This window comes from Gorilla gorilla, chromosome 2, assembly GCF_029281585.2.
Source record: "Gorilla gorilla gorilla isolate KB3781 chromosome 2, NHGRI_mGorGor1-v2.1_pri, whole genome shotgun sequence".
In the NCBI taxonomy this organism is placed as follows: Eukaryota; Metazoa; Chordata; class Mammalia; order Primates; family Hominidae; genus Gorilla; species Gorilla gorilla.
The window spans coordinates 132,728,466-132,743,689 of NC_086017.1; the positions used below are offsets into that span (position 1 = coordinate 132,728,466).

Below are 15,224 nucleotides of genomic sequence, written 5' to 3' on the forward strand. Positions count from 1 at the left end.
GATTTGCCTCCACTCATAAATAACTGACAGCTTTTGACATTTCTGGATCTTCATTCCCTCATTTATAAAATTATGAAGTTGTTCTAAATGGTAGCTGAAGACCTTCCCAACTATAATTTTTTTGTGTATCTAGAACTTGAAAAATGCTAAACAAAAGAAGACATCATTATTATTCTTTTTATCTACAGAAATATTTATAGCCAAAGTTATAATGGGAACTGGCTCTTCAAAAATACTTAGAATATTTTAAATCCTTATTAAGGGAGCAGGGGGGAAACCTACAGATGCTTCATCAAAATGTTCTCTAGGAAAACCAGGAAAAGAATGAATTTCATCTGTTACATTATCACATTATATTATATGTATTTAAAGGAATAAAAAATAATCAGAAGACAGTTTCTGCCAAAATAGATTTTAATTTTTATAGTTTTTCACAGTATTTACTTTATATTTGAGTTACCTGTATACTTAAGTACAATGGTTTAAATAAATGTGGAGTTTAGATTTAGACCTTGTCTATCCCTTTTAGTTTCTGTAATCCAATCATTGAAGTATGGCTTGATGGTAGAAGAGTTTTGTTTTTTAATAAAATGCTTTAAGTACTGTAAATGTATGTTTGATTTTAGTTTCAACAGTTTCTTAAAAACTAATACATTCAATTTTTATTATATTTATTTAGCATTTTTTATTTAACCTATCTATTCATTTCTGTCTTATTTTCAGAACTGAAGGCAGAAGCTAGTCTAATGGACCAGATGAGTAGTTGTGATAGTTCATCAGATTCCAAAAGTTCATCATCTTCAAGTAGTGAGGATAGTTCTAGTGACTCAGAAGATGAAGACTGCAAATCCTCTACTTCTGATACAGGGAATTGTGTCTCAGGACATCCTACCATGACACAGTACAGGATTCCTGATATAGATGCCAGTCATAATAGATTTCGAGACAACAGTGGCCTTCTGATGAATACTTTAAGTAAGTATACATAAACACAGGCAATTGGAAAAGTAAGAATTTATAGTGGAGCCATATTGATTGTGACCTAATATTTGGATAAAGAAAAAGATTCCTATTTTATGCATTTGATACTATTAACAATTACATTTTTATTTAATTATGGTTTTCTTTTGAATCTGTGACATAATGCCTTCTTGGTTTTTCTCCCATCTCTCTAGATAATCTTTCCTCTCACTCCTTTTCAAGTTTATATGATCCTCTGCTCAGTCATTAAAGTTGGAGTTTCTCAAGGCTTACTTTTGGGTTCTTTTTTTCTTTTCATTCTACAATTTCTCCCTAAATAACCTCCTCCATGTTTCTGTTGCAGTCAATACTTATGTGTAGGTAACTTGCAAATTTATATCTCTGATTCAAACCTCTAGGCTTTAGACACATGTTTAACATCATCTCCCATCATCTCATTGCCTTCAAATTTACTTTGTCCAAAACCAACTCATAATCAATCTTTGGCTCACTGTGTTACCTCTTAGTGAAGGTAGCATACATCTAATTATGCAAATCATAAGTCTAATTATTTTCAATGGCTGAAGTTCTTCCTCTTTACAGTGTAGCCACTCCTTCTTCAAGTCCTATTTGTTTTGCCTCCTCTATATTTCTCAAAGTCATCTGCTTCTCTGCATCTCCACCACTATCACAGTAGTTCAACCTATTATTTCTTGCCTTACCTACTACAATGACCTAACTGGTTCACCCCTTTATGTAGTCAAGCCCATTTTTGATCCATTATGTACATTGTAGCCATATTGATTTTTTTCACAATTCTAATACAATTTGTCATCTCTTCTGCTTTATACTTTTTAATAGCTTGTCATTTCTTTTAATATAGAGGCAAAACACCTTAACATAATCGTCTTGATTTTTCTTTTCTAACAACATGTGCTTTCTTTTTGCCACTATATTCAAATACTTTCACTCACATCAGGACCCTTATACATGCTGTCCATTCAGCCAGAAACACTTTCTTCTTTTCACATAATTTTTTCTCCTTTAGATTATAGTTCAAAGTTACTTCCTCTAGAAAGTCTTCACCTTTCTGAAGCTAAGAAGCTTCACCACAAGCTCCTATCTTTTACAGACCTTTAGAATATCAGATATGTCTTCTTTATATCAATTGTTTGACAGTTGTAAATTTACATTAATTTGTGTGATTTGCTCTCTTTCTCTAGAGTATAATGTTCCATGAGAACAAGGACCTTGTTTGTTTTTGCTTATCATTGAATTCTAGCACTTAGCACATGGTACTTGACACATAATAGATGCTCAGCAAATACTTTTTAATAAAGGCCTGCAGGTTGGTATTACCTTGGGAGAATGGAATTTTCTGTATATTTAAAATTAATCTCACTATGTTTATTAATAATGAAAAAAGTAAGCAGCTAGGAAAGACTGACTAGCTTTAGCCTAATAATAGAACTAAAGAAGGGAGAAGCCAAGACTGAGAGGCAGAGAATTGTTAAACTATGGGTTAATTAGGGACCAGCAAAGATATTTTGAATTTCCAGTTATTTAGTGTTATTCTTGACTTGGGAAGTAATATTGGAAAATCTGATTTTTTGAATGGCCAAGAGAACATGGAGAAAACTCAGCTTGGTTGTACTAAATGAGAATCTGAGTAAAAGCTAGAAAAAATTTTCCAGAAATTAGTAAGTTCTATAGTAAATTGAGCACCTGTCTAGGAATCAGCATATCAGTATTATATTCCTGACTTCCTTATCACTTATTAGCTATGTAACTAGTAACACTACACTTAACTTTCTTGTAACTTCAGTTTCCTCATTGAAAGTAGAGGTCACATTGCCTTGTAGAACTTTGAAGGGGTTCAGGATATTTTATATTTTAGAATTTCTTTTTAAATCTAGAATAGTTTTTTAGTAAAACATAGCATAGTGAATTTGTGTTTTTAAAACCCCTTCTGTGCCAAACAAATAGGAACAATGGATAAAGTATTAAAAGGTAAAACCCAGACATGGCCAGAATCAAATATAAGATAAACATCTCTAAAGAGAAGAACTGGACTATAAACACAAAACAGTGGGCTTAGTGGAGCTGAAGCCATTGGATCTGAGTTCAAAAGAAGGTGATATTGGTAAGGATCTTGGTACTTTCAGGGAAAGGTATAATAATATAATGAGAACTTTTAGGGAAACTTTTAGGGAAATAATCAGAACTTTCAGGGAAAGGTATAATAATATAATGAGAACTTTTAGGGAAACTTTTAGGGAAATAATCATAACTTTCAGGGAAAGTTATAATAATATAATCAGAACTTTTAATAGTTTTAACAGTTTAAATGTTCTGATTCAGTGAACCTGAGTCATACTTTCTATTTGAAGCTAGAGAATGCGTGTTGTTGAGGGGTAGTGGGGAAAGGGAGAGAGGGTTGATAGAGATGGGGATAAATAATAAAAGGAGACTGGAAGAAATAGCCAATTAATAAAAGAGATTGGAAGAAATAGACATTTACATATTGACTGAGGCTACTGTGTTTTAGAAGGTGTGGGCATAGGGTCTGTAGAACCTTGATATCCGTTGACTCCTTGAAGGGATCTAGCATATCTCCAATATACCCAGAGGATAACAATCTCCAAATGTGATTATGAAACCTGTTTCTGGTAATGGAGCTCAGAGGACTAGGTGGAGCAAACTACAAAACCCTGTCAGACTGGTGTGAGGATAGAGAAAAACAGAAATTTTCCACTCAAAATGAGCAAACTTAATTCTAAAACAGAAGAAAAAAGTCTAATGCTAAGAAAGTCAGCCAACAAAATTAACAGTTAGAGCAGGGATTCTTTCCAAATGAAAATCTTTTTACAGAGCAATTAAGACAAAGACATTTACATAAGTACGCTAAAAACATTCAAAGAGATAAATGAAGATACAGCTTTTAAAAGAATGATAAAACAAAGCCAGGAAGAAATGAAACAAATCTAATAGATTATAAAAAAGAATAAATTAGACTGGTCATTGACATTTTTAAAAAACCAATAAATAAGAAAAACTGTAGACTGGATAGAGTTGATGAATAAATTGGTGAAATAGAAGATAATATTGAGGAACTATCCCAGAACACAATACAAGAGAGACAGAAAAATAAAATGGGAGACCAGCTTAGAGATAGAGAAGATTGAGAAGACTAAACATCACACAATAGGAAGTCCAAGAAAGAATGGAGGAGATAGTGTAAAAACTTAATCCTGAGAATTTTCCAGAATTGAAGAAACCCATGAATTTTTACTTCAGCTAATAAGCAGGGTAAATAAAAATAAATCTAGACCTCAAAACATGATAGTGAAACTACACAACATCAAGGATGAAATAACCTTAAAAACTACAGAGAAGACAAACTACAAAAGAATAGGCTGACAGCAGACACTCTTAGCTAGATAGGTAAGCCAAAAGATAGTGGGGGAAATATTTTTCAAGTGTTGAAGGAATGTAATTCTACCTAGAATTTTATACCCAAACACAATGTCATTCAAGAGTAAAATAATTTTCAGGCACACGAAAACAGCTTATTGTCTGTAGAATTTAGCAAATGTATTATTAACAGACATATATATATGTTATATATATATTTCAGCAGAAAGAAAAGTGAAAACAGAAGGAAAGTGTGGAATATGAGAAACAGTAGTGAACAAAAAAATAGATAAAATGTCAGGAAATTTGATTAACCTTTGACTATAAAGATAACAAGTCTGTTTCAGATGTTTGTACATTTGGAAAATTTTTTTTTGAAGATTAAAGCTAAAACTCTAGACAATAGTTGCTGAGAGAGTATTCAATCAGTAGTTTAAGTATGCTGAGATCCATGTCATGTTAGGAGGATAGAAACACTGAATCTGACTTTATTAGATAAATTTGTAGTGAGTTATGTATCCTAAAATGTTAAGGGTACCATTTAATTAATAAATACAATCTATAGTTTCCACATCATCAGTGGGAAAACCAGGGAACATAGAAAACTTTATCTAGTAGAAAGCAGAGAAGGAGAAGTGAAAGAAAGTGATTGATCAACCCAAAACAGAAAATATGAAGTAGAAATAAATCTCAATATATCAGTAATAACAAAAGCAAAGCATTATATCCACCTAATAAGAAACAGATTATCAGATTAGATTTTTTTAAAATGCCATATGCTGATTATAACAAATTGTCTAAAAACCATACGGAAAATAAAGAGATAGAAAAAAAGATGCTAGCTAAGTAGTAATTATAACAAAAATCTGGATCATCAATATCAGAAATAACACACTTTAAGGCAAAATGTACTCCTAGAGATAAAGGGACTTGGTAAATTATGAGAAAATGTTCAGTTCACCTGGAAGATAAACAATTCTGAATTTGTATGCATGTAATAACATATCTTCACTATGTATGTGTGTGTGTGCGTGTGTGTGTGTGTATGTATAAAACATAACAGAAGTAGTAGAAGTTGACAAGTCTATTTTAGTGGGAGATTTTATGAATCTGTAATCAAGCAGAAAAAATTCAGTAAGGGTATGAAATCTGTAAATACATAATAGACATACCTGTTCTAATAGTGAATACATAGAATCCTACAATCCAAAAATGCAAAGTGAGTGGTCATATTTAAGGTACATTTGAAACATTTACAGAAATTTACCTCTTACTAGGACAAAGGCAATAACAGGTTTCAAAGAATTCACTTTTTTAATGAACATATTATGATTATAATATGAAAATATAAATAAATAAAAATTACTTTAAAATAAGTTTAGACCTAAATTTCAAAGCACATGCCAAATAACTTACATGTTAAAAGGCAACTACAATGAGATTACAAAATATTTATAATTGTACAATATTAAAAAATTGAATACTGTTATGAAGATAAAAAATAATAAATAATAAATAAAATAGCAGTTTTGGTACTTCCAAGGAAATGTTTTAAAGGAGAATAGGAAATTTAATTAATTAATTGATTGATTAACTTTATTTTAGAGATGGAGTCTCGCTTTGTTGCTCAGGCTGGAGTGTAGTGGTCATTCACAGGTGCAAACACGGTGCACTACAGCCTCGAACTCAGGGGCTCAAGTGATTCTCCTGCCTCAGCTTCCCCAGTACCTAGTACTGCAGGCATATGCCACTGTGTCCAGCTCATTATAGGGAAATTTATAACCTCAAAATGTTATTTAAAAAAAATTGAAGATAAATGAGTGAAAGGTTCATTTTGAGGTACTAGAAAAACAATAACATCTTAAAGCAGAGAAAGAAAATAATATGGACGAATAGAAGTTAATGTAATAGATAATGAGGAAACATTAGAAAATCAACAAAACTAAAAATTTGTTTCTTTGAAAACTAACAAAATAGACCAATAGAATAGACCAATCTTTAACAAGGGCTGAGAAGAAAAATAGAAAAATCTCAAATAGACAATATTAAGGAAGAAAATTAAGTTAAAATTATAACTATATTTTAAAAAATTATTGATATACAATATACATATTTATGACTTACACGTGATATTTTGATACCAGCATACAATGTGTAGTGATCAAGTCTGGATAATTAGGATATACATTACCTCAAACATTTGTCCTTTTTGGGGGGTTAAGAACATTTCAAATCTTCTCTTTTAGCTATTTTGAAATATACAATAAATTGTTGTTAACTATAGTCATCCTACTGTGCTATTGAACACTAGAACTTATTAAATTTATTTAACTGTATTTTTGTACCCACTAACCAACCTCTGTTTATCCTTGTCTTCACCTTTCCGAGCCCCTGGTAACTATCATTCTACTCTCTATCTCCATGAGATAGACTTTATTAACTCTCACATATGAGTGAAACCATATGATATTTTTCTTTCTGTGCCTGGCTTATTTCACTTAACATAATGACTTCCAGTTCCATTCTTACTGCTGCCAATGACAAGATTCAATTCCTTTTTATGTCTGAATAGTATTCTATGTATATTAATTATTTATTAATCCATTAATGGACACTTAGGTTGATTCCATATTTTGGCTCTTGTGAATAATGCTGTAATAAACATAGGCTTGCAGATATCACTTTGATATACTGAGTTCCTTTCTTTTGGATATATACCTAGCAGTGAGATTGCTGGAGCATATAGTAGATCTATATAGTTTTTTGAGGACCCTGCATACTGTTCTCCATAGTGCCTATACTAATTTACATTCCCACAAGCATTCCCTTTGTGTCCTTGTCAGCATGTTATTTTTGTCTTTTCAATAATAGCCATTTTAACTGGGGTGAGATGATGTCTCATTATGCTTTTGAGATGCATTTCCCTAATAGTGATGATGAGTATTTTTTCATATGCCTGTGGGCATTTTTTAAAATTATTGATTTTAAATGTCTTCTTTTGAGAAAAATCTATTCAGATTATTTGCGCATTTTTAATTGGTGTTATATGGGGGTTCTTTGGCCGTTGAGTTGTTTGAATTTCTATATATTCTGGTTTTTAATCCCTTGTTGGATGGATAATTTGCAAATATTTTCTCCCCTTCTGTAGATTGTCTCTTTACTCCATTGATTGTTTCTTTTGTTGTGCAGAAGCTTTTTAGTTTGATGTGATCCCACTTGTCTACTTTTACTTTTGTTGTCAGTGTTTTCAGGTCTTACATACAAAAAAATCGTGGCCCAGATGAATCTCTTAGAATGTTTCCCCAATGTTTTCTTCTAGTAGTTTCACAGTTTCAGGTCTTAGAATTGAATCTTTAATCCATTTTGATTTTATTTTTGTTTATAGTGAGAAATGGGGGTCTAGTTCCTTTTTTCTTTTCTTTTCTTTCTTTCTTTCTTTTTTTTTTTTAAGGATAACCAGTTTCTCAGCACCATTTATTGAAGAGACTGTCCTTTCCCCCACAGAATGTTCTTGGTGACTTTGTGAAAAATCAATTGACTATAAATATGTGGATTTATCTCTGGGTTCTCTATTCTGTTCCATTGGTCTGTGTGTCTATTTTTATGCCAATACCGTGCTGTTTTCTTAGGTAGTGTGGTGCCTCCAGCTTTGTTCTTTTTGTTCAGGGTTGCTTTGGCTATTTGGCATCATCTGTGGTTCTATATGAAGCTTATGATTTTTTTTGTATCTGTGAAGAATGTCTTTGGTATTTTGATAGGTATTGCATTGGATCTGTAGATTGCTTTTGGTAGTATTGTTATTTTCACATTATAATTCTTTCAATCTTTGAACATGGCATGTCTTTCCATTTTTTGTGACCACTTCCATTTCTTTAATCAGTGTTTTATAGTCTTCCTTGTGAAGCTCTTTCACCTTCTTGGTTAAATTTATTCCTAGGTTTGTTGCTGTTGTTGTTGTTTTGTTTTGTTTTTTAATTAAAGACAGGGTCTTGCTCCGTTGCCCAGGTTGAAAGGTAATGGCATGATTACAGCTCACTGCAGCCTTGAACTCCTAGGCTCAAGTGATCTTCCCTCCCCAGGCTCCCAAGTTGCTGGGACTATAGGTGTGCACCACCATGCCAGCTAATTTTTTTTTTTTTTAATAGAGACTGGTTCTCACTGTGTTGTGCAAGCTGGTCTTGAACTCCTGGCCCCAGGCAATCCTCCTTCCTTGGCCTCCTAAAGCACTGAGAATACAGGCATGAGTCACTGTCCTGGACCTTAGTGTTTTGGGGTGTGTGTGTGTGTGTGTGTGTGTGTGTGTGTGTGTGTGTGTGTGTGTGTGTGTGTAGCTATTGTAAATGGGAATGCTGCTTTCTTGATTTCTTCTTGTTGGTTTATAGAAATGCCAATAATTTTTGTATGTTGATTTTTGTATCTTGCAACTTTACTGAAATTGTTTATCAATCCTGAGTTTTTTGTGGAGCTTTTAGGGTTTTCTGTTTATAAGATTTTGTCATCTGCAAACAGGGACAGTTTGACTTCCTCCTTTGAAATTTGGATACCCTTTATTTTTCTCTCTTGTTTCTTTGCTCTGGCTAGGACTTCCAGTGCTGTGTTTAATAAGAATGGTGAGAGTGTGCATCCTTATATTGTTCCAGCTCCTAGAAGAAAAGCTTTTGGCTTTTCCCCATTTAGTATAATGTTAACTGTGGGTTTCTCTTATATGGCCTTTATTATGTCGAGGTACACTCCTTCTAGATCTAGTTTGTTGAGGGTTTTTTATCATAAAGCGATGTTGAATTTTATCGAATGCTTTTTCCGCATCTATTGAGATAATCATATGGTTTTTGTCCTTCATTATGTTGGTGTGATATTTCACATTTATTGATTTGGGTATGTTGAACCATTCTTACATCTCTGGGATAAATCCCACTTATCATGGTGAATGATCCTTTTAATGTGCTGTTGGATTTGGTTTGCTACTATTTGTTGAGGATTTTTGCATGTATTTGCATCAGAGACATTGACCTATAGTTGTGTGCTTGTCTGGTTTCAGTATCAGGGTAATGCTGGCCTCATAGAATGAGTTTGGAAGAATTCTCACCTCTTCAGTTTTCTGGAAGAATTTGAGAAGAATTGGTATTTATTCTTTAAATGTTTGGTAGAATTCAGTATTGAAGCCATCAGGTCCTGAACTTTTTTTTGATGGGAGACTTTTTATTACTGATTCAGTCTTATTACTTGTACTTGACCTGTTCATGTTTTCTATTTTTTCTTGGTTCAATCTTGGTAGGTGGTATATGTCCACAAATTTATCAATTATCATTAGGTTTTCCAATTGGTTATTTTTAAAAAATTATTATTATTATTATTTTTTGGAGACAGAGTCTTACTCTGTTGCCCAGGCTGGAGTCCAGTGGCACAATCTCAACTCACTGCAACCTCTGCCTCCCAGGTTCAAGCAATTCTTCTGCCTCAGCCTCCCAAGTAGCTGGGATCACAGGCGCATGCTGCCACACCCGGCTAATTTTTTTGTATTTTAGTAGAGATGGGGTTTCATTGTGTTGCCCAGGCTGGTCTCGAACTCCTGAGCTCAGGCAATCCACCCACGTCAGTCTCCCAAAGTGCCGTGATTGCAGGTGTGAGCCAATGCACCCAGCCTTAATTATAATTTTATTAAAAAATTTATTCCAGTAAATTTGACATAGGAACGGATGGTTTTGTAGAAAAAGTATAATTTACCAAATCACAACCAAATAAGGGTCATCACAGAAATGTAAGAAATGTTAAACATATGAAATGGTATCAATCTAATTCACCACATTAACAGATTATAGAAGTAAACCCATATGATCATTTCAACAAATGAATAACTTGACAAAATTCAGTATTTATTAATTTGAAAACATGTACTTGAGGCTGGGCATGGTAGTTCACACTTGTAATCCCAGCACTTTGGGAGGACAAGGCAGGTGGGTCACTTGAGGCCAGGAGTTCGAGACCAGCCTGAGCAACATGATGAAACCCTGTCTCTACTAAAAATACAAAAATTAGCCAGGCATGCTGGTACACACCCATAATCCCAGCTACTCAGGAGGCTGAAGCATGAGAATTGCTCAAACCCAGGAGGTGGAGGTTACAGTAAGCTGAGATCATGTCACTGCACTCCAGCCTGAGGGACAGAGTGAGACTCTGTCTCAAAAAAAAAAAAAAGTAAAACAAATAAAAACATTTACCAAAGGATGAATATAATAGGATTTTCTTAGCTTTATAAAAGTTAATTACCAAAAAACAGAACTCCTACAAACATCATACTAATAGAGACTTTAGGAGCATTCCCGTTAAATTCAGGAACAAGACAAAGAGGACTAATGTTATTTCTGTTGAGCACTCTATTGAATTTGCTAGCAAATACAATAAAACAAGTAAAAGAAATATAAGAATTGGAAACAAGAAATAAAATACTCTTAATTTGTAGGAATGTAAATTATCTACATAGGAAATCCAAAAGAATCAGCAAACGATAGAACTAATAAAATAATTTGGAAAGATTACTAGATGCAAAAGATATATGCGAAAGTAAAGTCCGTAGTGTTTTTGTCTATCAGTAATAACCACTTGGGAGGTGGTTGTTGTTTTTTTTTTTCAAGTAAAAATAGTGAAATTTCTTTTCCTGATGTATCTAAACTAGGAGTTTCCTAATGAAATAAACCATCTCTGACCATTACTGCAATCATCCCATTGCTCAGCTTTATGAGACCCAACACCCCCTTTTGTAACAGATATTTTTAATTCTCCTTTACTATTTTGAAATGAATTTCATAGCTTAATATAATCTGTGTACATACATCTTTGAAAAGCATTAATTTAATTTAATATAAAGGCAAAAGAAAAACAAATTTATAATAATATGTGTTCTAACTTTGTAAATGTTAAAGAATAGCTATATCAGAAGATACAATGAAGTAACCATGTTTTTGCAGTTACTTTTAATGCATAGGTTTGGATTTAAGAAAAACAAAACAACATTCAACTCATATTATCAACAATTTTTCTTTTTATTTAACCTGTAGAAATAAGGACTAGAAAAGTATATGCATATATATTAAAAAATTGCGTCTACAGCTGCCTATACAGACAACTGTTGTTATGCTGTATTGCTGCTCCAAATACAATGAGCAGCATTGATGTTACTAATGTGTTGCCCCAAACTATTTTTAAAAGAAAATTTTTGAAAAGTTTTTAAAAAATACAAAACAAAATCATCTTCAGTTTACATGATAGCTGCATACTTGTAAGTTTCAATTAAATATGTGTAAAACAATACTTGGAATTTATGAAAATGTATTTCAGCTCTGGTTTTAAATTTATAAACAGATCTTCCAAGTACATATTCCACCAGACTTTCAAAAATTTCACAGAATGTAGAAGAGTTCTTTATTGTGCAAGACTGGTTCGTCCATTGCAAGACATTTAGCATTCCTAAACTCCCCTCCCACTAAATGCTATTAGCAATCTACAGCCAACAGGACAAGCAACCCCTCATGTAAATTTCTGTATCATCCCCTGGGGGGCAGTACTACTCTCAGTGATAACTATTGATTTAAATGCCTGAATATATTTTTATGGGTAAACTCTCTTTTTCTGAGTCATAATTACAGCTATGATTGAAAACATTTTCTTTACTAAGCAACTCATAATCAAAGGCTAATCTTATATCTTCAAAACTTGACTGAATATTTCCCAACCTTGACAGCATAAAGTCTATAAAGGCAAAATGGAACTCTGAGTACGTTTGGGTTTGTGTCACTTGAAAAACTCATATTACAGGCATCATATAACATTCTTATGTCATATAATAGTTCTATAAGTGGAAACTTAATCCTTGAAAATTATGAAATGCATCAGGCAAGGTGGCTCATGCCTGTAATCTCAGCACTTTGGGAGGCCAAGGCAGGTGATTCATCTGAGGTCAGGAGTTCGAGACCAGCCTGGCCAACATGGTGAAACCCCAACTCTACTAAAAATACAAAAAAATTAGCCAGGCATGGTGGCGCATGCCTGTAATCCCAGCTACTCGGGAGGCTGAGGCAGGAGAATCACTTGAACCAGGGAGGCAGAGGGTGCAGTGAGCTGAGATAGCGCCACTGTGCTCTAGCCTGGGTGACAAGAGTGAAACTCCATCTCAAAAAAAAAAAAAAAAAAAAAAGAAATGAAAGTGATGAGATGGTCATGAGAACCAGATGCACAGAAGAAGTTTTAGCAGATTTTCTTATTTATTTATTTATTTTTTTTTTTGAGATGGAGTTTCACTCTGTCACCAGGCTGGAGTGCAGTGGCGTGATCTCGGCTTACTGCAACCTCCACCTCCTAGGTTCAAGTGATTCTCCTGCCTCAGCCTCCCGAGTAGCTGGGACTACAGGCATGTGCCACCGTGCCCAGCTAATTTTGTATTTTTAGTAGAGACGGGGTTTCACCATGTTGGCCAGGATGGTCTCAATCTCTTGACCTCATGATCCGCCTGCCTCAGCCTCCCAAAGTGCTGGGATTACAGGCGAGAGCTACCGCGTGCCCGGCCTCGCAGATTTCTTTCTCAAATGATGTTATCAGTTCTGCAGTTCATGCGAAAGACTGAGACATCTTATAATTTATACATAGCCTAAAAACTATTTTTCTTAAATTAGGTATTGATTTCAAAACATGCCAGCTTTTTTGATTGCGGATTAGTTAAAAAATACAAGAATTTTTTTAACCATTGTAATTTACTACCTAAGTGATTTCATTCAGTCTGTTTGCTTCAGATAAACCTGTACGATCAAGGACTCTCAAATCTTTATTCCTAGCTCCAGCCTCTACCTTTAGCTCCAGACTTGTATATCCAACTGCCAGTACCATATATATTTGGGTATTTACTAGGTATCTCAAATTTACCACATGAAAATTGAACTTGTGATTTTTCTTCTACAACCATGTTCCTCTGGTGTTTCTCATCTCAGTAAATGATAACTCAGTAAATGATTGTTCAGTTGTTCAGAACAAAAACCTTGGGGTCATTTTTCACTTCTTTCTCTTGTACCCTAAATTCAATGTTTTAATTAGTCCTATAAACTCTGTCTTCAAAGTACATTATGAATCTGACCACTTAGCCTCACCTCCCCCAGACTACCTGAGTCAAAGCCAACATTATTTCTTACATGAGAGACTGCATTAGACTTACAACTGCTCTCTTGTTTCTGTGTTTCTTCCACACCATTATGGCATATTTACTGATCTACAACCGGTTTTAAGTTAGTTGCCTGCTTAAAATTTTCTCATGAATTCTCATTACATTTTCAAACAAAATCCAAAGTTTTTACCATGACCTTCTGGATATCTTTCTGACCTCATTTACTACTGTTATCTTCCTTATTCATTCCATTCCACCCACAGTGGCCTTCTTGCAAGTCAGAGAATGCAACAAATATGCTCCTGCCTTGGGGCATTTGCACTTCTGTTCTTTTGGCCTGGTCACTTCACCTCCACATTCTCCATTTTTTATGACTTTCTTCCTATATTTGGATCTCTGTTCAAATGTCACCCCTCAAAAAGGCCTTCAAAACTACCCTATTTAAAATAGCACCTGCCACTGCCATCTCCATACCCATTTTCATTTTTCCATAGCACTTATCCCTACTTGGCATTATGTTATATATTTGTTTATTTGTTTACTGTCTGTCTCCCCCGCTGGACTGTAAGCTCCATGACTGTAAGTACATAGATGAATTACAAAATGAATCAATGGTGAATTATCCTTGACATATATTATGTAATGATTTTGACTCCATTTTAAGTAAAAAAAAATAACATTTTTTTCACTCTTCAAAGTGATATAGTTTAATCTTCTAAACTACATTTTTCTCATTTCCTGATTTAATTAAATCAGTGATATAAAAAAAGAGTGATGGGGATATGTGAAAGAAGACTAAAATAGATGCTAGGAAATACTAAAACTGCTGAAGTTTGGTGGTACATTTTTTCTTTACACACAGTATTAATTATTTGAGTTACTAATTGTGTCACTGAATTACAGAATAAGCAAAATACTAGGTAAAGAGAATCACGCTTGGGGGCTATATTTTGTGTAAAATTTATGTTATGCAAAAATAAATATTAAATATTTAATTACTACAGTTTTGTTATTTCTTTCTTATTTTAGGAAATGATTTGCAGCTGAGTGAATCAGGAAGTGACAGTGATGACTGAAGAAATATTTAGCTATAAATAAAAATTTATACAGCATGTATAATTTATTTTGTATTAACAATAAAAATTCCTAAGACTGAGGGAAATATGTCTTAACTTTTGATGAGAAAAGAAATTAAATTTGATTCAGAAATTTCAGTTGATGTTATGTATTTGTTTTTTAGACAGTTTATTTATATAAATTTATTGTTTTTTAGACAGTTTATATATAATATATAGTATATATGAAGTTATATATATATATAATTAAATACAGCAGTTTTAGGTTCATAGCAAAGTTGAAGTTTTAGGTTCATAACAAAGTTGAGAAGGTCTTATTTCTTCTCTCCTCATTATCAATATCCCACACCAGAGTGGCACATTTGTTAAAATAGATGAGCCTACATTGATAGATCATTATTACACTAAATCCATAGTTTACATTAGGGTTCAGTCTTGATGTTGTGTATTCTATGGATTTTTGACAAATGTGTATTCATCATTTTAGTAACATTCAGAATAGTATCACTGCCCTAAAAATCCTTTGTTCTGCCTATTCATTCGTCTTTTCCCTTTAACCCCCAGCAACTACTAATCTTATTGTCTCCATAGTTTTGCATTTTCCAGAATGTCATGTAGTTGGAATC

At 33.4% G+C, this 15,224-nt stretch overlaps 1 protein-coding gene across 2 annotated transcripts in view; it reads left to right on the forward strand.

Moving 5' to 3' along the window:
• The window catches only part of EAF2 (ELL associated factor 2), a 50,113-nt gene extending 35,377 nt beyond the window's left edge, over nt 1–14,736 (forward strand). The window contains exons 5-6 of one of the 2 annotated variants that reach the window (XM_055383785.2): nt 724–975; nt 1,176–5,768. In XM_055383785.2, coding sequence (XP_055239760.1) covers nt 724–975; nt 1,176–1,231 — 308 coding nt within the window. In that variant the 3' untranslated portion in view covers nt 1,232–5,768. Of the gene's footprint in view, nt 1–723; nt 976–1,175; nt 5,769–14,551 lie in introns of those variants that run through there. The other variant, XM_004036157.3, reaches the window with a different exon arrangement.
• Nucleotides 14,737–15,224: the final 488 nt, after the last annotated feature.